Source organism: Hyperolius riggenbachi, chromosome 6 (assembly GCF_040937935.1).
Source record: "Hyperolius riggenbachi isolate aHypRig1 chromosome 6, aHypRig1.pri, whole genome shotgun sequence".
Taxonomy (NCBI): domain Eukaryota; kingdom Metazoa; phylum Chordata; class Amphibia; order Anura; family Hyperoliidae; genus Hyperolius; species Hyperolius riggenbachi.
This window is the reverse complement of record NC_090651.1, coordinates 22,881,818-22,906,420: the sequence shown is the minus strand read 5'-3', so window position 1 is coordinate 22,906,420 and position 24,603 is coordinate 22,881,818. Positions and strand designations below refer to the sequence as shown.

Here is a 24,603-nt window from a genome sequence, read left to right as displayed (position 1 = left end):
CAGACACTCTTGATCAATGCCCCTCTGTGACCCTATCCACTTACTTGGGTGCTGAAGTGTGGTGTGCTGGAGAATTCAGGTTTCCAAATTCAATCTCCCAAATTCGAACAGCGACACTACAGACTACTACAGTACTGCTAGCCTGTCTAAATAGCCATGAGGCAATGGACATTATTTGCTCTTTTTTTTTGTTAATGTTGTAATTATGTCTATATAGCACCTTTAGCGCTCTCACACTTTGTTATTTGTACCCCTGACGAAGCCCTTATTTTTATGGGGTGAAAGATGTAGAGTTGTTTTGTTGCGGCTATGTGTGTCTAGATATAGGGATATTATTTAGTCTGGGATAGAGAGTATATCCGTTGTGTGAGGACTTCTCAAGCATCATACATAGGGACCTGTAATATTACCATCCCTCCCCCAGAGGAAGTTATGGAAACGTATGATTCATGAATCAGGTTGATGTGTTTTTAGCGAACTAATAAAAGTTACATTTTAGCCAAATCTCTTTAGTAAAAGTATAACCCTGTGTGGTTTATATTGTATCAGGAGGGTTTTGCCTACTACTGCAGTCAGCAGCGCTGTGCCCTCCTCAGCGTACCTGTTCAGAGAGTCAGATGTGAGATGTTGCAGCAATTCATGGCCGTCTCCCAGCTGACAGTGCGACAAGTCCAAACTGCAGAGATCTCTAAATGACTTTATCTGTTCCAGCTTCTCGGACACCAGGAGATATCTGAAAACATGAAAAATTATTATAGCGGAAGATACTTCTCCAATCACCACAATGCCTGTACATAAAATATCACAGCCAGAGACAAGACACAGTACATTTATATTGCTCTTTTCTCCAGCGCACTCGAAGCACCAGAGCTGCAGCCACTAGGGCGCGCTCAGTAGGCAATAGCAGTGTTAGGGAGTCTTGCCCAAGGTATCCTTACTGAATAGGTGCTGGCTTGCTGAACGGGAAGAGCTGAGATTCGAACCCAGGTCTCCTCCACTAAGAGAATATACTGTAATAAACAAAGTATAGTTCAGCCAGACACAAAGAGAATATAATGTAATATAAAATACATAACACAGAAGAATGGTATGTCAATCACCATAAGGCCTGGGACCCACTGGGATCAATTTTGCAGCGCCTGCCCTTTGCTAGTGATCGGCAGCAAATGGACCCACTTACAGTGTTGTGCTCGCAAATCGATGCATGCAGTATCTTAGGAGCGACTCTGGAGAAATTGCATCAGTGGCTGCAGAGCCAAGTCGCAATCACTCAGAAAATCGCGGTGAAACTGTACGCGCTTTACGATTCCCCACAAAGCGCTCGTAGTGGGTCTCTAGCCTAAAGTTAGTTGACATGTATCAGTTTGGGGACATTTTTAATTTTTGTAAAGTTCATATTTATAAACTGATTTTTTTTTCAATTTTAGTATGGAATATATAAGTGAATTGCCCAGCTGAGTGTACGTGAAATCATTGCTTAAAGAGGAACTCCAGTGAAAATAATGTAATAAAAAAAAGTGCTTCATTTTTACAATAATTATTATGTATAAATGATTTATTCAGTGTTTTCCCATTGTAAAAGCTTTCCTCTCAGATTTACATTCTGACATTTACCACATGTTGACATTTTTACTGCTGGTAGGTGATGTCAGTGGAAGTAGCTGCTGCTTGCTTTTTTGGCTGTTGGAAACGCTGTAAACAGCTGTTATTTCCCACAATGCAACAAGGCTCCCACAGTGTGATGTCAGAACCATGGTCCTGACATCACATGGTCCTGACATCACACTGTGGGAGGGGTTTCACCACAATATCAGCCATACAGAGCCCCCTGATGATCCGTTTGTGAAAAAGAATAGATTTCCCATGGGAAAGGGCTACTCAGCTACTGATTGGGATAAAGTTCAATTCTTGGTCGGGAGTTTCTCTTTGACCTGCTGGAAAAGTTTTGGATCGGGTGGCTGTTATCTCATGTTTTGAGCACCTTTAGGCTAGGTTCACACTGGCATTGAACGCTGGTGTCTCCTCCTCATTCTTGTTGGCAGAATGTGGCTTTGGGGCTCCTTGTAGGGCTTCTGAAGAACCTGCTTCCCAGAGTGCTTTCGAAGGTGGGCACATTCGTATTGCACATGCGGGAACGCTCACACGTGCGCAGCGCGGTTCTGCTCATCTTCAGAAGTACTTGGGGATGCGAATACTTCCGAAACCTCCTGAGAAGTCCGTAAAGTGTATTCCAACATTCTAGTGGGACACAGAGAGGACCAGGAAGGCTCTGTGGGATCCAGAGCATTCTGTTCCTATAGGTGAGTATGCAAGTCTTATTTATAATCTCAGTTCCGATTTTCTTTAACCTTACAGTACATATTGTAAGATACTCGGTATTAATGACCATTCTACCCACTACAATTATTTCTCTGCATCAGCAGAAAAAAACACAGCTAAACAGCTTTTGTGTTAGGCGCTCACGTTCATTGCTACTTTGAGATTTAGGCACAACTTTTTTTGGATTGACCTGAGGAAACGGGCAAGTACCCGTGAAACGCGCTGTCATGCCCGTTTTGTGTTAATAAAGACTTTTCCTTACCATGCTGGTGTGATTTCATCTGGAGAGGTAAGCGATTGCCTCTTCAAATATATTTCACAGATATAAACAGCACACAGCTCTAGGTCTACTTCCTACCTTGGGCGTCTCCACCCAACTTTTTTTTTTACAGTTCAGCTCTTGCGCTAGGACATTCTCGTGCACGCGGCTGGAATTGGAAAGTTTTGTGATGAATGCAGGTTACCCTTGATTTCTCACAAAAAGATCTTGCTTGTTAGCTCGACATGGAAAAACATAAAAAACCTGTCATAACAGCAGTGTCCAAAACATGAAATATTTTAGGCTAGGTTCACAGTGGACGATGGGCAATGCAATTGATCAGGTAATTTACGCTGCACATTCAGTCACATAGTGATGCATAAGGTCAATGAAAAATATGCTTCTCTATTAACACATGCGGTTTACGGTAACTCGCGCTGTCATACCACATTACACATGCCGCACTGTGAAGATCGCAAAGGTGGTGCATCGCACTGCGGTAAGCCGCTTTACAATGTAGCTTAGATGCCATACCACAAGGCACCACTGTGAAAGTAGCCTTAAAGGAGTTATCAGGCAAAGTTATGACAATTACTCAGAAAAAAGTGCGCTCCCTCACTTCTGATACACTCCCAAATTACAAGCAAAATATATACAAAAGGTTATAACAAAGAATAAGTGGCTTAGTTCATCGGTTTACGTGTCCATGGATCGCAGAATCAGTCACCAAGCATATAGTGTGTAATCCAGTTTCTGTCAAAGTAATCCTGCGCTCACATGTATCTCCTCCACTCCGTGTTTGTATCGTTCATAAGAGAGAAAAAACAAAAAAACAAAGCGTGATACTGTTTCAATAGCCTATCACTTATTAAATAGATCCAAAAGCCTTAATCCACCAACATTCAGTTGATATATGTTCCCACCATGTGCTACCGCTGCCGAGCCACAGACAGCAGGAAAACACTTTGTGCAGTAAGCATGAACTCCAAAATGTCCAAACAGTGAAGTAGACACCCTCACAGTGATTAAACCACAGATAGAGTCTCACAGGTCCTCACCATCTAAAGTAGCTGCCCAGACACAGACAGCAATAAAGGCACAGACCCACGAGTTCAATTCACCTCCTCCTGTGTATAAGTTATGACACCACCACCGCTAGCCTCTCACCTTCTTGGTTGCTGTCCAGATTATAAGACAGCAGCCACACTTTAGCTATATCCCCAACACTCTCCACAGCGTTTCTTCAGCGGTACAGACAGATCTCCCAGCTTAAAAGGCTTGTTAGACCTAATAACTGAAGGAGCTTGACATAGTGTAAAACTGTATCGTTTATTAAAAAGTTAAAAGTAGTGCACTCACATCTTCCCAGTAAAAATTGCGCACATCAGCAAGACAAATCCAGCATGTCGACTCGCCCACGCCTCTAAGCTCCGCCCAACGCGTTTCGTACCTCCGTACTCATCAGGGGCTGGAGGCGTGTGGGTAATCGTAGTTTTTATATCCAATATCCTCGTTCGTTCGCCCTATCGGCATTGTGCCCATCTCCAAAATGGCCGCTATGGGACTTCCGCCCTTAAATTTACCCAGCAGCCTTCCGCTGCTTCCTGCCCAGCAACACATTGCCCAATTACAACGTCCACGTCAGACTGGGCGTGCCTCCAGTCGCCTGCCAATCAACATCAGAGCTCCAATCCGCCCTCACTCTGGACCTAGTGAGGCTCCGCCCCCCGCATCATTCCGTGGACGTCATATAAAATATACGGAATCGGCTTGTAGAGCCAATTAAAAGCCAAGAGCCAGCTCCCATAAAGTACCAACAAGCTTAATAATGGCTATACCCTCTCCTCAAACCCCGATGGGCAAAACGATCTGCTTAACACAACATATACAAATCAATCATAGCATATTGACAATCTACCTAATACATAAGCCAACTAACTTAATACCAATCCGGCAACATTAGTACATAATATACCCTCCAAACAACACATAACAGGTAAGGTCCATATTCATGCCCATTGCAATGCAAATATACAACAAAGTGCAATTTTTACCATGTTTAAATCCCACCTATGACACTCCTCCCACAGTATCCAACTCATGTATACAGAAAGACATATGCGTCCCCCAACACATCATGGAAAGGGGGGAAAGGAAGGGAAACACACACACACAGGGGGAAAGGGGAAAAGGAAGGAATGGAGGGGGGGGGGGCTTAGGGGAGAGGAGGGGGATCGGGCAGGGAATGCGGAGCGGGGAGAGAAAGGGAGACCAACCTAAGGGGGCATGTATTAGCCCCATATCCCCCACCTAATCATCTGATATAAAGCAGTTGAGGTCAAACTCAATATTCAGACCCCTTGGATGCATGGTTTTCATCTCATATATCCAACGCGATTCCAGCTTAGATAGTTCCCTCATCTTATTACAACCCCTCCATTTCCATGTTAATTTCTCTATTCCACAAAAACGCAGCCCTGTCGGGTCCCTTGCATGATGTTCAGAAAAATGCTTAGATAAATTGTGTGCCTCTTGTGTGTATAGAATTGGGAGGAATTGTTCAGAGATCTCTGACTTTAGAGAGCAGACAGACATGTTAATTGACAGGTTTGTTGAGAAGGGTTATGACAGAGAGAGACTATTGCAGATTAGGGATGTGACTGAGAACATTGATAGGGGACAGATGCTACGAAATGGAAGGAGCAGAACACAAGAAGGGGCCAATTTTGAGTATGCTATATTACTGGATTACAATTTTAGATTTAATGAGGTAGAACGGGTGTTTAAAAGGCATTGGAACATACTGAGGGCCGACAATGTTTTGGGACCAAAACTACCAGTAAAGCCACGGTTTATATATAGGAAAGCACAGAACTTGCAACAAATTCTTGTCCCTAGTTTCATAGATGGCCCAAGAATACAAAGGGGAGATCTATTGGGCAGTAAAGGGTTTTTTCCTTGTCATAACTTTGTGGGATGTAGAGAAGCACAGGGACATAGAGGACAGCAGTTTGTGGGATGGAGCAACGGTAAAGAATACAAGATAAGGGATTGTATTACGTGTAACACTCATCACGTGGTATATCTGTGTTGGTGTCCATGTGGATACCAATACATAGGGAGGACAACGAGGAAATTAAGAGAGCGGATAGGGGAACATGTACGGAACATTAAAAAAGGTAATGAGGCACACAATTTATCTAAGCATTTTTCTGAACATCATGCAAGGGACCCGACAGGGCTGCGTTTTTGTGGAATAGAGAAATTAACATGGAAATGGAGGGGTTGTAATAAGATGAGGGAACTATCTAAGCTGGAATCGCGTTGGATATATGAGATGAAAACCATGCATCCAAGGGGTCTGAATATTGAGTTTGACCTCAACTGCTTTATATCAGATGATTAGGTGGGGGATATGGGGCTAATACATGCCCCCTTAGGTTGGTCTCCCTTTCTCTCCCCGCTCCGCATTCCCTGCCCGATCCCCCTCCTCTCCCCTAAGCCCCCCCCCCCCCCTCCATTCCTTCCTTTTCCCCCTGTGTGTGTGTGTTTCCCTTCCTTTCCCCCCTTTCCATGATGTGTTGGGGGACGCATATGTCTTTCTGTATACATGAGTTGGATACTGTGGGAGGAGTGTCATAGGTGGGATTTAAACATGGTAAAAATTGCACTTTGTTGTATATTTGCATTGCAATGGGCATGAATATGGACCTTACCTGTTATGTGTTGTTTGGAGGGTATATTATGTACTAATGTTGCCGGATTGGTATTAAGTTAGTTGGCTTATGTATTAGGTAGATTGTCAATATGCTATGATTGATTTGTATATGTTGTGTTAAGCAGATCGTTTTGCCCATCGGGGTTTGAGGAGAGGGTATAGCCATTATTAAGCTTGTTGGTACTTTATGGGAGCTGGCTCTTGGCTTTTAATTGGCTCTACAAGCCGATTCCGTATATTTTATATGACGTCCACGGAATGATGCGGGGGGCGGAGCCTCACTAGGTCCAGAGTGAGGGCGGATTGGAGCTCTGATGTTGATTGGCAGGCGACTGGAGGCACGCCCAGTCTGACGTGGACGTTGTAATTGGGCAATGTGTTGCTGGGCAGGAAGCAGCGGAAGGCTGCTGGGTAAATTTAAGGGCGGAAGTCCCATAGCGGCCATTTTGGAGATGGGCACAATGCCGATAGGGCGAACGAACGAGGATATTGGATATAAAAACTACGATTACCCACACGCCTCCAGCCCCTGATGAGTACGGAGGTACGAAACGCGTTGGGCGGAGCTTAGAGGCGTGGGCGAGTCGACATGCTGGATTTGTCTTGCTGATATGCGCAATTTTTACTGGGAAGATGTGAGTGCACTACTTTTAACTTTTTAATAAACGATACAGTTTTACACTATGTCAAGCTCCTTCAGTTATTAGGTCTAACAAGCCTTTTAAGCTGGGAGATCTGTCTGTACCGCAGAAGAAACGCTGTGGAGAGTGTTGGGGATATAGCTAAAGTGTGGCTGCTGTCTTATAATCTGGACAGCAACCAAGAAGGTGAGAGGCTAGCGGTGGTGGTGTCATAACTTATACACAGGAGGAGGTGAATTGAACTCGTGGGTCTGTGCCTTTATTGCTGTCTGTGTCTGGGCAGCTACTTTAGATGGTGAGGACCTGTGAGACTCTATCTGTGGTTTAATCACTGTGAGGGTGTCTACTTCACTGTTTGGACATTTTGGAGTTCATGCTTACTGCACAAAGTGTTTTCCTGCTGTCTGTGGCTCGGCAGCGGTAGCACATGGTGGGAACATATATCAACTGAATGTTGGTGGATTAAGGCTTTTGGATCTATTTAATAAGTGATAGGCTATTGAAACAGTATCACGCTATGTTTTTTTGTTTTTTCTCTCTTATGAACGATACAAACACGGAGTGGAGGAGATACATGTGAGCGCAGGATTACTTTGACAGAAAAAGTTATGACAATGTTAATGGCGTACCTGCCGCTGTTCACAAACCTAATGTAAGCAGGATCGCATCCTTTTTTTCCCCCACAAGGCTTGACCGGCTCCGCAATTTGAGTCGTTTGTATTTCCTGCCCCGGAAGTACTACTATCACTACAATAGCAAGACTTCCCTGTTCCTTCACTTGGAACGCAGGGGGAAGTTGTTCTGCACTGAGTGCTTCCGTACATAGAGGTACGGCTGCGCACGCATGTAGAGCGCTGGAGGAGGGTTTGAGCTTGCCTTCGTCACTCGCAAGCTCAAACCCTCCTCCAGCGGCTCAGTACGCGTGCGCAGCCGTACGGATGGCCGCATTGGGAGCTGACTGCGCTGGCGTCCCGCAGATAGGAATATAGAACTGCGCCTGCGTTGCGAAAGGAGTTCCGGGTCGCTGGGGAGCCCTGCTCGGAGCATATTACACAAGATTGCTACATCTGAAACGGGAACGGAGGGTGCGATCCAGCTAAAAAAAAAAGAAGGTTAGTTACACGCAGGCATGAGTGTTTTACATTAGTTACTTTGCCTGATGACTCCTTTAAAGGACACCCGAGGTGACAATAAACTGAGGAGATAAACAATTGTATTTATTTTCCTCCTAAAAATGACTTTTTTTAAGATATCCAACAGTTTTATTTTATATTTTAATCTACTTTTTAAGTTTTGACTGTTTCATTGTCTCTGCTCAATGACACATTCATTTAAATATGCCAGACCTAAAATCTATGAACTATTGACCCCCTTTATCTCTTTCATGCTCCAAGAAGCCATTTTCTGCCAGGAAAGTGTTTTATGGTTGTAATTCCTTATCAGTAAGAGATATGCTATAATCTGACCCGGATAGAAACTGTCACTTGCATACCTGATGTTTAACTTGTTCAGGCATAGAAATACAAAAAGGAAGACAGCCTAGTTATTTGTGTGCTTGGCACGGTACATACACATGTCTATCTCATCATGTCACATGTCACCTCCCGTTTCCTGTAAACAGTATACATGTCTAGGCCTGCCTCCCAGGGGTCACAGAGGAAGACATACTTGCCACGCAGACACAGCGATGACAGCATTAGTGCCCCATAAGCCTCTGTGAATTTCTGAAGGGCCACAAGACCACTTTGGGGTTTGGAGAACTGTTGCCTGGACTCTGCTGCAGCGAAGAGTCTTTCCGCTATTTGCTCAGGAAATCCCAGAAGAGAGTCAACATGCTGGATGTTATCTGCAATGAGGTCCAGAGCCAAGGTGAAGAGCGACTTGGCGGAATAGCGCAGGCTGCCCTCCGAGGTGTACGTGAAGATGAATGGCTTCTCTTTGGGGCTACAGGCATCTTCTTGTTTCAAACACAGCTCCACTGAAAATCCTTTACAGAATAGCCGAGCGGGGCGAGACGTCTTCTGTGTGGGCTGCGACCCCACCAGAAACAGCCGGCCATCCTCCCGCACGTAGACCGGTCCACTTTCCCCATTCCTCTGGAGCTGTGTAGACTGAAACATCACCTGAAGATGGAGAAGAAGAGCTGTCACATTCTAGAAGTGATATGAAGAATCTAACTTGCAAGGCTTTTTGGCCTTACTCTACTATAGGGGACCCAGCAGGAAAACTCATAGGGAAATTCTGCTAACACGATTGGGCGGACAGCACCCTCTCAAACTTTTAGAATTCAGAAGGTTGTAGTAAACCATGCCCACGCTATTTGGCCAATCACAACACTTTTGTGTTGTAGAGGGTGCTTTGATTGGAAAACTGTTTCCTATAAGGTTTCCTGCTAGGTCCCTTAAAGTAGGGGCTTTTTTGGCTCTACAATAACGGGGGCTAATCTAGGATAAGTTCACAATGAAAAATGAATGTTATGGTGCACCTCAATGCACATTAGCAGGGCTAATCAGATTGGGAAGTTAAAGGAAAATTAAAGTGTACCTGAACGCTTGTACAGGACAGAAGGAAAACATAGAGAAGTGCAACCTGTGTGTATTTAGAGAATTTAGCCTGTCTAATTCCCCCTCATTTGTGTTTAATCACAAGTTGTAGTTTGATCCCTCCCCGTCACATGACTGCCACGGCAGATAAGCTTGTTTGAAAGCACAGGATGTTAACAATATGTCTGCTTCCATGAATCAGGGAGTAGAAGCAGAGCAGATTTATTTTAGGCTTTGTATTAGCTGTAGCAAAGAAAAGTTTTACTTAAAAGGTTATTAAGATGTTGGTTATCTTTTACAGCAGAGAGGAAATTCTGAGTTTATGTCCGCTTTAACTTGCAGCTTGATTAAAAAATTAAACTGTCAGTTAATCTTCACCTTATGATTGACTAATATTACTACCTCCATGTAGTATGACGGTTTACCTACACAATCATAGTATTCAATATCGGTTGGCCCTCCTACTGCATGGAGGTGGTAAAATTGGTCAATGTATGCCCCCTTATGGTGCCCATACAGGGTACAATTTTTTTTCATCCAATCTTACCAATTCTATGTAGTATAAGGGAACTGCCTATATTATCCCAGTATATTCACTTAATTTACCCTTATACTACAAAGAAATGGTAAGATTGGCTGAAAAAAATTGTACCATGTATGGGCAACTTTAGATTTCCTCTGTACTGAATTCCTGGTCAGCCCCTAATAAATTCAGTTCCCGAAGATTAAAAAACATTAGATGCAAAAAGTTACCCCCCCCCCCCCTCCCCCAAATACAATCACCAGCTTGCATGATTCTCTGGCTGATCACGCTCCATTCCCGGCGGCTACGGCACAAAAAGTGGTAGGTGGAAATTGAGGCTAGCACTATTGCGCTTGTGGATCGCGCTTAGCAGTGGAAAAGGGCCCTGATTCTGTAGCTCTGCAGCACACCTTTGTCTCATATTGTCTCCAGCACAGAGACTCCATACCACATACACATGCGTGTCCCCCCCAGAGTCATTTGTCGCAAGAAAACAACCAGGATTCCCTGCCGCGACGAACGACTCTGGGGGGACACGTATGTCCCCGCCGGCTGCCAGTATTGTATAGGAGAGAGGGCAAGGGGGAGGAGAGCGAGAGCCGAAGCCGGCAGCTTCATCTGTTACGTTACCGCCGGCTTAATTTTAATTCAATTAACTCACTTTTTACAATACATTTGGCCGCAGCGAGATGGCCAGTGAAAACACAATACAATCGGTTACATTAACAATTTTGTTACGTGAACTATTAATGTAATTAGCGCCGCCTGCCGGATGCGCCCGGCTAACGGAAAAGTACCCAAAAATATAATATAATTAAGGTAAAAAAAGTAATATTGAAATGAAGTTAATCAGGAACAACTTATTTGAGTGATTATTTTGCTTGTAAATGTGCTGAAAAGTTAATTTTTTTTATCAATTAGGTGATAAATAAGTCATTTATGAGAAGTTTTGTGAATAGAGCCCTATGTGGCCATATAGTGAGGAAAATCAAACCATGCATTGTATGGGCAGATAAGCCACATATTCCTGGATGACACTTCAAGAGTCCCCCCTGGACAGGTGAGCCCCAATAAACACACACCCATAAATTGTCACACTGGAAACCGGAAGTGGCGTGTCCGCTTTCTGGGGACCCCCTGTGTATTTGTGTGTCGGGTCGCAGCAGCAGCTCCAGGCATTACCACCCTCTCACCCGCCGGAACCTTCCTCCACTGGAACCTTCCTGTCGAGTCACGCCGGACCCTCTGAGGCACACACTTCCTGTACCCTGCGTCACTTCCAGTCTGGTCTCCTAGCAACCCTGGCCGCTGCTGGATGCTAATCGGAGAGACGATGACCCGGCCGGGGAACGTGTGTCTGCTCTCTGCCGGGGCCCTGCCAGTCCTGAGCACCTCCAGCCATGAGACCCACCCGCCAGAGGCCACCATAGACGGGTGAGACCTCCCCCATCCTGGCTCTGTGTGTGCCCTGCCTGCCCCACATTTTTGCAACTTTGTCACATTTTGCAAGCAGTTGCAATAATGTATAAGTATTACTATCATAAAGGGCAACCTGACTATTAACTTAAAGCTATTAGTATCAGAAAATGTAACCCAAACTAACCCTATTCTTACACAGAACCCTCCTCTACCAATGCCTAACCCTAACCACTCCCCTGCCAATGCCTAACTCACCACTCCCCCCGCCAATGCCTAACTTACCACTCCCCCTGCCAATGCCTAACTCACCACTCCCCCCGCCAATGCCTAACTTACCACTCCCCCTGCCAATGCCTCACCCTAACCACTCCCCTGCCAATGCCTAACATACCACTCCCCCTGCCAATGCCTCACCCTAACCACTCCACCTGCCAATGCCTAACTTACCACTCCCCCTGCCAATGCCTCACCCTAACCACTCCCCTGCCAATGCCTAACATACCATTCCCCCTGCCAATGCCTCACCCTAACCACTCCACCTGCCAATGCCTAACTTACCATCCCCCCTGCCAATGCGTCACCCTAAACCAAATCCAGCCCCCCTACTGTCGATTGCCTAACCCTAATCACACCCCTACCGATTCCTAACCAACCCCTGCAAATGCCTAAAGGTGGCCACTAACGGTCCAATTTGTAGCAAAAAATCGTTCGAGCGATCAGAAATTCTGATCGGACGAAAAATCGTTCACTACACCATCAACTAACCAATCATTGCTTCCTATCTCTCACGACCAACAAGAAAATCCAAATTTTGTTTCAACGAAAATTCAATTGTACAATTGTTTTTATAATCTTTCATTATCGATTGTGCCCATCAACTGAGATTATTTACAACCAATCCGATCAGAATTTCTGATCGATCGAACGATTTTTCGCTAGAAATTGGACAGTTAGTGGCCAGCTTAAGCCTAACCTCCACCCTTTCCATACCTAACCCTAACCACCCCACCCTGATGCCTAACTACTCCCCCTGCCAATGCCTAATCCTAACTACTCCCTCTGCCAATGCCTCGCCCTAACCTAAACTAGCAGCCCCCCCCCCCCCAGTCGATGCCTAACCCTAACTACCCCCTACCTAACCCTAACTACCCCCATGCCTAACCCTAATTACCCCCCATACCAAACCCTAACCACCCCACCCTGATGCCTAACTACTCCCCCTGCCAATGCCTAATCCTAACTACTCCCCCTGCCAATGCCTCACCCTAACCTAAACCTGCAGCCGCCCCCTTTCGATGCCTAACCCTAACTACCCCCCTGTCTAACCCTAACTACCCCCATGCCTAACCCTAACTACCCCCATACCTAACCCTAACCACCCCACCCTGATGCCTAACTACTCCCCCTGCCAATGCCTAAACCTAACTACCCCCCTGCCTAACCCTAACTACCCCCTGCCTAACCCTAACTACCCCCTGCCTAACCCTAACTACCCCCATGCCTAACCCTAACTACCCCCATACGGTACCTAACCCTAACCACCCCACCCTGATGCCTAACTACTCCCCCTGCCAATGCCTAATCCTAACTACTCCCCATGCCAAAGCCTAACCCTAACTACTTCCCCTGCCAATGACTAACCCTAACTACTCTCCCATCCAATGCCTAACTAAAACCAACCCCCCCCCCCCCCCCCCCGGCCGATGCCTAACCACCCACTTCCAATACCTAACCCCTGCCCATACCTAACCCTAACCACCCCCAACCTAGGTTGCAGGCCTGTTTCCACTTTGCCTGAATCCGGGTCAAATCTGCTGCATTTCCTTGCATGCTGTACATCACTGTGATCACTTGTGCCAGAGCAACAAACACCAATAAAATCTATATAAAGGATCTCAGCCTTTCCAACTCATTTGCTGGAGTACTAGTTTAAAAAGAAACATTAACCAAGGATTGAGCTTCATCCCAATCAGTAGCTGATACCTCCTTTCCCATGAGAAATCTATTGCTTTTCTCAAATAGATAATCAGGGGGGTCTGTATGGCTGTTATTGTGGTAAAATCCCTCCCACAGTGTGATGTCATGACCGTGTCCTGACAGTTTGCAGTCTTTGAACCTCATTGCATCGTGGGAAATAACGGTTTTTTCCAGCTGCCAAGCAAGCAGTATCTCCCTGTGTGCATAGAACTCTCAGTAACGAACATTCTGCAGAGATCACCTGACAGGACTAAAGATGTCACCTCCAGTGATAAACTTCAGAATATAAATCGGGAAGATGAAAGATTTTACAATGGGAAAACACTGACTCAATAATTTATAAATGAATATTTTATTAAAAAAAATAATCAATTTTATGAATTATGTTTTTTTTCACTACAGTACTCTTCAATTTGCCGTAACAATCTGCAGGCTCTTTGGACTATACTTATAGAGATTCTCTCTTTATTTTCTCTCCAGGAATCCGGAGACCTTCTGGGCCACAACAGGGATGTTCCCTCAGGAATTCATCATCAGTCTGAATACTCTGCACAAAATTGGCAAAATCACCATTGAGAGCTCACAAAGTAATTCTGCGCACATGCAAACTTCACAGCTGTAACCGGCATTATCAGAACCACTTTTACCAGGGTGGAAAGGTTAATGTGGAAATCAGGAGTCAGGGCCAGTGCACACCTAAAAGCGCCAGCGTAATCGCAAACGCTCCACGCTTTTAGAAGTGTTTTTTCAAGGCGATTCTAGGCATGTGCCTAGCGATTTTCTATTTATACCTAGTGATTTTTGGAGCGTTTTTGTGTAGTTTTTTTTTTTGTTGTTTTATAATCTGATCTAGCGCTTTTCAGAGCGATTTTCCACTTTCCTATACTTAGCATTGAGGCTGAATCGCCACAGTAATGCTGCAGGACCCGTGTTTGCGTTTTGGGAAAAAAGACATTGCTCTGGTGATCCATTCCATAGAGAAACATTAGCCAAGCACTTTTAAAAGCACTAAGAAGCACTCTAGGTGTGCATCAGCTCTCAGTCAGTCCAATCCAGAAGCAACAGGAAGTGATTAGGAAGTTGATAACAATTGGATAAATATTCAGAATGGAGGGGACGGGGAATGGATCTCTCTGTCATTTTTAAAGCGATCTTGAAGTAAGAGGAATATAAAGGCTGACATATTTATTTCAAACCTTGCACATTGCCTGGCGGTCCTGCTGATCCTCTGCCTCTACTACCATGCCCCCCAACCGTCCCGAATCCATCGGGACTGACCCGATTTGGGGGGGCTCTCCCGCTATCCCAGGTCCCCCCCCCCCTTGTATCCCAGCTGGGCAGTGTGGAGACAGAAAAAAATGATCGAGGTGCCAATAAGGGATGCAGGAGGCGGCTTCATTCCTCGCTCCCTGCCTCTGAATGGCCCCTACCTGCTGTGAATGTGTGTCCCCCTGTATGCAGAGTTTGCACAGCGGAGCAGGCAGTCATCTTACCATTGATCCATGCGTACCGGCATCCGTCTTCAATCTGCTTCCTGTGACATCATAGTAAACAGGAAGCAGAGAGACTCCAGTTGCCCGTGCGCATGGATCAACGATAAGAGGACTGCCCGCTCCGCTGCGCAAACTCTGCATACAGGGGGACACACATTCACAGCAGGTGGGGGCATTCAGAGGGAGGGAGCGAGGAATGAAGCCGGCTCCTGCATCCCTTATTGGCGCGGCTGGCGCCTCGATCATTTCTTTCATCTCTTCTCTTCCCAGGGCAATCTCCTCCCCACACAGAGGCACCTTCCTCCCCAACCTTTGGCTCCCTCCTCCCCACCCAGTGTCACCCTCCTCTTTGTCCACTGTCCCCTTCCTCCTACCCACTGTCCCCTTCTTCCTACCCATTGACACCCTCCTCCTACCCAGTGGCACCTTTCTCCCCCATCCAGTGGCACCCTTCTCCCCACCCACGGGCATTCTCCCCCCTCCACTGACAACCCCTCTACCCACTAGCACCTTCCTTCCCACCCACTGGCACCCTCCTCCCCACCCAGTGTCACCCTCCTCCTGCCCACTGGCACCCTCCTCCTACCCACTGTCCCCCTCATTCTACCCACTGACACCCTCATCCTACCCACTGGCACCTTTCTCCCCCACCCAGTGGCACCCTCCTTTCCACCCACAGGTACCCTCCTCCTACCCAGTGTCACCCTCCTCCTACCCAGTGTCACCCTCCTCCCTGCCCACTGGCACCCTCCTCTCTGCCCACTGACACCCTCCACTTTCCACTAACACCCTCCTCTTACCCACTGGCACCTTCCTTCCCCACCCACTGGCACCCCCCTTTCCACCCAGTGTCACCCTCTCCCACCCACTGGCACCCTCCTCCACAAACTCTTTCCTCCCATTGTCACCCTCCTGCAAAAGCAGGGGTGTGGCTTAAAGAGAATCTGTATTGTTAAAATCGCACAAAAGTAAACATACCAGTACGTTAGGGGACATCTCCTATTACCCTCTGTCACAATTTCACCGCTCCCCGCCGCATTAAAAGTAGTCAAAAACTGTTTTAAAAAGTTTGTTTATAAACAAACAAAATGGCCACCAAAACAGGAAGTAGGTTGATGTACAGTATGTCCACACATAGAAAATACATCCATACACAAGCAGGCTGTATACAGCCTTACTTCTGAATCTCGAAAGATCACTTGTGTGTGTTTACCTTCTGTCCCCAGCTTCTCTCATGCACTGAACATTACAGGCTTCCTGCAGACAGCTCTGCCTATGTCGTTAATTCATTAGTATGTGACAGACCAGCTCCTTTCACAGCCTCCAGAGGAGGATTTTTATCCAGCTCTCTTCTATCACTGATAAGATAGCAGAGAAGCTGCTGGCTTATGTAAATAAAACACACACTGGAGTGTGCATAGAGGAACAGTTCAACACTGAAGAACTTGGCAGCCTTCCAGACACAGGCCGACAAGTCTGACAGGGGAAAGATACATTGATTTATTACAGAGATGGTTATAGTAGAAAGAGCTGCAGCAAGCCAGATCACATTAGAATAGGTTTAGGAACTTGTAGGATGGTAGAAAAAACGTTGTAATTTTTGTTACAGAGTCACTTTAAGGCCGCACAGGGGGCATGGCTTAAGTGTCCCTCTTTCACATCTTCAAATGTTGGGAGGTATGTAATACTTTTAGCCATAGACCCTGAACAAGAATGCAGCATATCGGGTGTTTCTAACAAAAATCTGACAAGATGAGCTGCATGCTTATTTCAGGTCTGTGATTCAGACATTACTGATGCCAGGATGATCAGCAGGATTCCAGGCAACTAGTATTGTTTAAAAGGAAATAAATATGGCAGCCTTCATATCCCGCTCACTTCAGGTTCATTTTAAGTCGTTTCCTAAGTGCTTTCTGTTGAAATCCGAGCATAATCGGGTAGTTAATCACTTGGAGAGAAATCATTTGTTTGCCGTCTTGCTCTGCTAATAAGCTGTGTTTAGATGGTTGTAGGGACTTGGACTTTGGATCTTGGGACTTTGTTATTGTACAGTAACATGGTATTTCCACAAGATGGCAGCACAGTCTTTACCATCATTTGTCTTCACACACTTGCTTCTGGGTGCAAGATTGTGATCCGGTCATTCATTATCCTTCCCTCTAGGGACAGGTTTATGTTCAGGCTTTGCACACAACAGTACATGACTGTGTAAAAGTAATTGCTGTGTGTGCACTACATTGACCAGCCATACCTGTGCCAGCAGACCGAGCTCATTCCTGTAGACCAGGGGTCTCAAACTCGAGGCCCGCGGGCCATTTGCGGCCCTCGATACAATATTTTGTGGCCCTCGCCGGCAAAAGCTTCCTTATAGTTCGCTTCAGTGCTCCCAAGTAATCCGCCGCATCCCCGCCGCTAAATGAGGGTTGCAGAGCCCCCAAATCGCCCGGGAGGCAATCCGCCAGCATTTCCTGGAAGGGGCAGAGCTTTCAGCTTCAGCTCTGCCACTCCTGTCCTGACGTCAATCGCCGCACGGATCTCCGCCTCTCCCCGCCCCTCTTTGTGAAGGAAGAGTGAGAGGGGCGGGCAGAGGCGGCGATGCGCCAAGATTGTGAAATCCCTTATGCGGCCCAGCCTCATCCTGACTTTGCCTCCTGCGGCCCCCCAGGTAAATTGAGTTTGAGACCCCTGCTGTAGAGCCTTGTTACCCCAAGACGTACTTCTGAAGGGGGTGCATGAAATAGTTTTGAGATTTAAAAAAAAAAATCAGTCCTTTATAAACCTAAATAAGTATTCCTAGTTTATTAAAAGCTTTAAAAGGACTCAGAGCTCAGGATAAAAAAAAGATGTATGCATACCTGGGGCTTCCTCCAGCCCCATCCGCATGGATCGCTCCCTGCTGGAGAGATACGTAGAGGGCGCACTTCTCTTACGTCAGACTGGCTCCAACTGACGGAGCTGCGGGGACCCGGTTCCTGGAGCTGTGGGCAGCGGAGGACGGCGACTTGGGAGCGATCCGAGCGGATGGGGCTGGAGGAAGCCCCAGGTATGCATAAATCTTTTTCTTATCCTGAGCTCTGGTACACTTTAACCTCCTTAGCGCTATGCCCAATACTGTGTTGGGCATAACGCCGGCTGTCCCCAGTAGTCCCCCATTATAATTTTAAGCGATCGGATAGTTCTAATATCTTCAGCTAGCACTAGGCTAGCTAGCAGTGGTGGTCGCATCCTTAGATTACATTTGATCCCCCCCACCCCGAACGCCGCTAAATACATTACCCGCCTGGATCCAGCGATCGCGCAGCCTCCCGGCGCAGCTCCGGTCTCTCTATGGGGAGGATCAGGTCTGCGCATGATGTCATGTTCGATCCTCCCCATAGAGAAGATCGGAGCTGTCCGGGGAGGCTGCAATGATCGCTGGATCCAGGCGGGTAATGTATTTAGCGGCGATCGGGGGGGATCAAACGTAATCTAAGGATACCGGCCACCACTGCTAGCTAGCCTAGTGCTAGCTGAAGATATTAGAACTATCCAATCGCTTAAAATTTGAATGGGGGACTCCTGGCTGCAAACCCTCCGACATGCGTAACGCCCAGGAGGTTAAAGACATTTATATACGAAATGTATATTAGTCAAGGGGTACTTTGTACAGTAACAATCTTAAATAAGACATATTAAAGGGAAACTGAAGTGAAAATAAACTTCTGATATAATGATTTGTATGTGTAGTACAGCTAAGAAATAGAACATTATTAGTACAGATATGAGTCTCATATTGTTTCCAGTACAGGAAGAGTTAAACGTCAGTTGTTATCTATGCAAAATAGCATCTCTAACTGAGCTCCTTGGTTGGCGACAGTGCTGTTTTCTGAAGCACTTGTCTCAACCTATCTTTCACTGTTTCTTGTTTGTTGAAGGTTTTAATGCAGGAAAGTTCAAAGGGTCATTAGCTCTGCTCTGTTTCATAGTTTAAAACACAGAGTGTAGTTTGGGAATGGCGCACGCACACACGTAATTTGTGCACCAACCGAATCGCCTCGCTTTCTAATTTAAACCCCGGCAATTGCTGACACCCTGATTAGTCACTGAGCGCTGCTTTAGCCATAATTCACATTACAGTCCATGACGGCACCAAAATCATTGGCGCAGCTTTGCGACAAAATTAGCCGCCTCGTTCACTAGAGTGTCACAGGTTGCCACTGGAGTCCTCTTCCCCTCCTCCGTGACGAAGCTGGTGGATGTTAGAGACCTTGCGCTCCTCCACCTTCCATTTTAGGATGCCCCACAGATGCTTAAAGGACAACTGTAGCGAGAGGTATATAGAGGCTGCAACATTTGTTTCCTTTTAAAGAGAACCCGAGGTGGGGTTCTGACAATGCTATCCACATACAGAGGCTTGGTCTGCCTATACTGCCCAGCCTCTGTTGCTATTTCAATCCCCCCTGCGCTCTGCTATCCCCCATAAATCACAGCTGTGCTGTCGACACACAGCGTGTCGCGGCGGGCTGTGTTTACCTCTGTAGTGTCACACTGCGTGCTCCCCCGTCTCCTGGATAGCTCCAGTGCCCGCCCACGTCCCTTCCCTCCCCGCTGATTGGAGGGAAGGGATGCGGGCGGGCACTGGAGCTATGCAGGAGGCGGGGAAGCAGCCAAGACTGACAGTACAGAGGTAAACACAGCCTGCACAGCGCTGCTGTGATTTATGGGGCATTACAGAGCTTAGGGGGGATCTGGATAGCAACAGAGGCTGGGCAGTATAGGCAGACCCAGCCTCTGTATGCAGATAGCATTGTCAGAACCCCACCTCGGGTTCTCTTTAAGAAATACCAGTTACCTGGCTATCCTGCTGATCCTCTGCTTCTAATACTTTTTGCCATAGACCCTGAACAAGCATGCAGCAGATCAGGTGTTTCTCACACTGTCAGAACTGACAAGATTAGCTGCATGCTTGTTTCTGGTGTGATTCAGACACTACTGCAGCCAAATAGTCCAGCAGGACTGCCAGGCAACTGTATTGTTTAAAAGGAAAGACATATGGCAGCCTCCATAGGCCCTCATGCTACAGTTGTTCTTCAATGGAATTAGGGTCTGAAGACCTGCTTGGCCAGTCTCAGCACCATATCCTTAGTTTCTTTAGCAAGGGAGTGGCTGTCTTGGAGGTGTGTTTGGGATTATTATCATATTGGAATACTGCCCTGCGGCCCAGTTAGGGTTGGGTGTCAGGAAGAAGGTTTAGGATGGGAGGAGGTTAGGGTGTAAGCAGCAGGAAAGGGCTTTAGAATGGATGGAGTTAGGTTTAAGCAGCTCAGATGAATACACCATCACAGACTTGACATAGCGGATCGGTACTTACTGGCATCCCAAATTAACCATGCTTAATAATTTATGTCCACCAATTGGAGCCTAGATCATGTTAGAGGAGGTGTCCATGCAAATATATGGTCTTTATATGATTGACTGGAAGGGACACTCCTTAGAGTAGGCATGTCTAAAGTCCAGCCCGGGGGCCAAATGCGGCCCACTAAGCCTTTTCTGGTGGCCCCCAAAGCTCTCTACAGTTGTTAATTCCATGCGGCTCACAAACCGTAGCTGTGGTGCCACATGCAGGGGCTACGTCGTGTTCACCCTCTGCCTCCCCCTTTGTTCGCCTGTAGGTTATCTGCTACCACTGTAGGAGTAGTAGCCACTGATTAGCAGCCACCACTGTAGCAGTAGCAGCCACTGATTAGCAGCCACCACTGTAGCAGTAGCAGCCACTGATTAGCAGCCACCACTGTAGCAGTAGCAGCCACTGATTAGCAGCCACCACTGTAGCAGTAGCAGCCACTGATTAGCAGCCACCACTGTAGGAGTAGCAGCCACTGATTAGCAGCCACCACTGTAGCAGTAGCAGCCACTGATTAGCAGCCACCACTGTAGCAGTAGCAGCCACTGATTAGCAGCCACCACTGTAGCAGTAGCAGCCACTGATTAGCAGCCACCACTGTAGCAGTAGCAGCCACTGATTAGCAGCCACCACTGTAGCAGTAGCAGCCACTGATTAGCAGCTGCCACTGTGCCAGTAACACTACGACTGCATGCTGAAAGGAACATGCTAACTGCACACGATATAGGGATTATATAGGGGTTATTTCCTGTGAAAATGTTTCATTTGACAAAATGTCACAGGCATAGTGTATGTAATGGCAATCAGCAAAAACTATGTTTTAACCACTTTTTCCACCAATACTGTATATCTTTGTCCTCTGTGACCTCATCTAAGCCACAAGGACGTAGATATAGTAAGTCGTGTAGCTAAAGCGCAGCTGTGCACGATTGGGTTTGCTTCTGTGCACACCTCTGGCACTATCTGCTGCAGCACTAATTGGTGAACAGGAATATATGTTCCCTGAGCCAATAAGAATGATTTTTACCATTAATAATACTTTTATGTTCTTAGTTCATAGTGAAAAATACACACTGTAAAATTATTTCAGAATCAAATATCTTTACCATAAATCGTGACAGGAACGTAATTTAAGTTTTCTGATAAACAGTAAAAATAGCCAAACAAAATTTGTCTTTTTTTAATTTACTACTAGTTTACCTAAGCTCATTCAAAAACAGGCTCTAGGTAAGTGATACCGCCGCATATAAGTGCACATGCACGCCCACCCGTCCGCCGCACTCGTGCACACTCCGGCTCTCTGGCCCCGTCTTCCTGTCCCAACGGCTGTCCGTGCTGAGCACATGCACAGTAGCAAAAAAGCACGGACTCAAGGGCACAGGGACAGGAGTGTACGCAGGGACAGTTAGGTTTTATTAGGTAGGATAGCGCTTTTTATTTTTAAACTGTAATTGGTAAAACTGAGAAATAATGTTTTTTTTCCTATTAAAATGCACAGAAAATAAAATTGTTTGCGGGAAAAAATGCCATACAATGAAAGCCTAGTTCGTCTTGAAAAAAAAACAATATATATTTCATTCAGGTGTCATAAGTAGGGATAACGTTATTGATGATTAAATAGGGGCATAGCTAAAATGTCAAAACTGTTGTGGTCCATAAGGGGGAAAAAAGGTCTGGAAGTGGTTAAAGGAGTACTGTAGCGCGCGCCCCTCCCCCCCCCCCCCCCCCCCCCCAAAAAATAGGTTTAACTTATCTGGGGCTTCTACCGATCCCCCGCAGACGTCATGTGCCTGTCCTGGTACTCAATGATCCTCCGGGCCCCTGCAGACGTCATGTGCCTGTCCTGGTACTCAATGATCCTCCGGTCCTCCGCAGACGTCATGTGCCTGTCCTGGTACTCAATGATCCTCCGGGCCCCCGCAGTCGTCCTGTGCCTGTTCTGGTACTCAATGATCCTCCGGTGCCCCACAGACGTAATGTGCCTGTCCTGGTACTCAATGATCCTCCGGGCCCCCGCAGACGTCCTGTGCCCGCGCTGGTACTCAATGATCCTCCGGGCCCCCGCAGACGTCCTGTGCCTGTCCTGGTACTCAATGATCCTCCGGTGCCCCACAGACGTCATGTGCCTGTCCTGGTACTCAATGATCCTCCGGTGCCCCACAGACGTCATGTGCCTGTCCTGGTACTCAATGATCCTCCGGGCCCCGGCAGACGTCCTGTGCCCGCGCTGGTACTCAATGATCCTCCGGTCCCCCGCAGACGTCCTGGTACTCTATGATCCTCCGGTGCCCCACAGACGTCATGTGCCTGTCCTGGTACTCAATGATCCTCCGGGCCCCCGCAGACGTCCTGTGCCCGCGCTGGTACTCAATGATCCTCCGGTCCCCGGCAGATGTCCTGTGCCCGCGCTGGTACTCAATGATCCTCCGGTCCCCCGCAGACGTCCTGGTACTCTATGATCCTCCGGTGCCCCACAGACGTCATGTGCCTGTCCTGGTACTCAATGATCCTCCGGGCCCCCGCAGACGTCCTGTGCCTGCGCTGGTACTCAATGATCCTCCGGTCCCCCGCAGACGTCCTGTGCCTGCGCTGGTACTCAATGATCCTCCGGTCCCCCGCAGACGTCCTGTGCCTGCGCTGGTACTCAATGATCCTCCGGTCCCCCGCAGACGTCCTGGTACTCTATGATCCTCCGGTGCCCCACAGACGTCATGTGCCTGTCCTGGTACTCAATGATCCTCCGGGCCCCCGCAGACGTCCTGTGCCTGCGCTGGTACTCAATGATCCTCCGGTCCCCCGCAGACGTCCTGTGCCCGCGCCCCTATACATACAATTTGTGATCTTGAGTTTATGTGCAAACAATAAAAGAATGGCTAGACATGAAAAAGTATGGATAATTAAGTTACTTATGCCAGGTATCAAATCTAGCTTCCAGTGATTTAGATTAGGCAAATCTGTACATACGGGAAGGTTACTCCATACACAATAAGCATAATGGCCTCGCCTTGGCACCACGAGACTCATTATGCAGATGGTAATCGATCAGGTTGCCCGACCTGCGTTAAACCGGATTGCGTGTGAATGATAAGTGGTGTTAAAGGCCTCCACCCATTCCCATCCAGGAAAAGTTCTTCCAGTTTAAATAAGGTGACCTCTTCCACACACCTCACAGACCAGTTTTGTCTCTGTTCAGTATGTGCTCCTTGCGATCCTCTATGGCAGGGGAGTCAAAACTTTTTAGGCCAAGGGCCATACCGCTATTCTTGAGAGTGCTAGGGGGCTGAACTAGCTAAATTAAAGAAGTACTGAAGCACCCCCCCCCCCCCCCCCAAAAAAAAAGTTTAACTTGCCTGCGGATTCTACCAGTCCCCCGCAGACGTCCTGTGCCCGCACTGCAGTTGCAATTGGAATGGAAGGCTTTTTTTTTTTTTTTTTTTTTTTGCAGCATGAAATTAAAGGGGCACTATGGCGAACAACTGTAAGTTTTAAAATATGTGCAAACATAAACAAATAAGAAGTACGTTTTGTTTCCAGAGTAAATTGAACCATACATTACTTTTCTCCTATGTTGCTGTCACTTATAGTAGGTAGTAGAAATCTGACAGAAGTGACAGGTTGGGACTAGTCCATCTCTTCACAGAGGGATTTTCAGGGATTTATTTATTTTCAAAAGCACCTAGTGAACGGCAGTTGCTCTGTCCAACTGCCAAAAAACTGTGCAGCGAGCAGGGAGGCTGGCCAGCATCATTGCATAAATCCTTTTTAGGGATTATTTTTACAAAGAATAAAAGACTTGCTGAGAATCCCCTATGAAGAGATGGACTAGTCCAAAACTTGTCGCTTCTGTCAGATTTCTAGTACCTGCTGTAAGTGGCAGCAACGTAGGAGAAAAGTAATTTATGGCTCATTTTACTCTGGGGAAAAAAAATGTACTTTTTATTTGTCTCTGTTTGCACATATTTTACATTTTACAGTTTTTCGCCATAGTGCCCCTTTAAAAAAGTGACTTGTGTAGTACTGATAGGTTATATGAATCTTCAGACGTAGATATGATATACGAATGAATCACACTTCACTCTTTCCCCTGCCTCATTTTTCCTGCCGTTGTGTTTTTGTGTTTGTTATTGTCTAGTAAGAAACTTACGTATTGAAACGAGCACATCCAAAGAACCTACGAACTTTGAGCGCTGCGTTGAACGAGGTAAGTGAGGATTTGTGAACATTGGCCACAATTCACTAAACTTATCTCCTGAATTTATAATGATTCTGATTACTGTTTTTACTGTTATTTAGTATTCACTAAGTAAATTACCTCAGACAAACCTTAA

The 24,603-nt window shown here is 46.7% G+C and overlaps 3 protein-coding genes across 4 annotated transcripts in view; 2 read left to right on the top strand and 1 right to left on the bottom strand.

Annotated features, from left to right (window-relative positions):
- The window catches only part of LRRC42 (leucine rich repeat containing 42), a 35,760-nt gene extending 24,503 nt beyond the window's left edge, over window positions 1-11,257 (bottom strand). The window contains exons 1-3 of the mRNA XM_068238993.1: window positions 11,086-11,257; window positions 8,606-9,060; window positions 602-733 (exon numbers count right to left, since the gene is read on the bottom strand). Coding sequence (XP_068095094.1) covers window positions 602-733; window positions 8,606-9,057 — 584 coding nt within the window. The 5' untranslated portion in view covers window positions 9,058-9,060; window positions 11,086-11,257. The remainder of the gene's footprint in view (window positions 1-601; window positions 734-8,605; window positions 9,061-11,085) is intronic.
- The window catches only part of YIPF1 (Yip1 domain family member 1), a 118,921-nt gene continuing 102,291 nt past the window's right edge, over window positions 7,974-24,603 (top strand). The window contains exon 1 of the mRNA XM_068238995.1: window positions 7,974-7,983. The gene's annotated coding sequence lies outside the window, so the exon portion shown is untranslated. The remainder of the gene's footprint in view (window positions 7,984-24,603) is intronic.
- The window catches only part of IFT25 (intraflagellar transport 25), a 39,537-nt gene continuing 26,196 nt past the window's right edge, over window positions 11,263-24,603 (top strand). The window contains exons 1-3 of one of the 2 annotated variants that reach the window (XM_068238998.1): window positions 11,263-11,437; window positions 13,880-13,986; window positions 24,408-24,476. In XM_068238998.1, the coding sequence (XP_068095099.1) occupies window positions 11,319-11,437; window positions 13,880-13,986; window positions 24,408-24,476 (295 nt within the window). In that variant the 5' untranslated portion in view covers window positions 11,263-11,318. The remainder of the gene's footprint in view (window positions 11,438-13,879; window positions 13,987-24,407; window positions 24,477-24,603) is intronic. The other variant, XM_068238997.1, reaches the window with a different exon arrangement.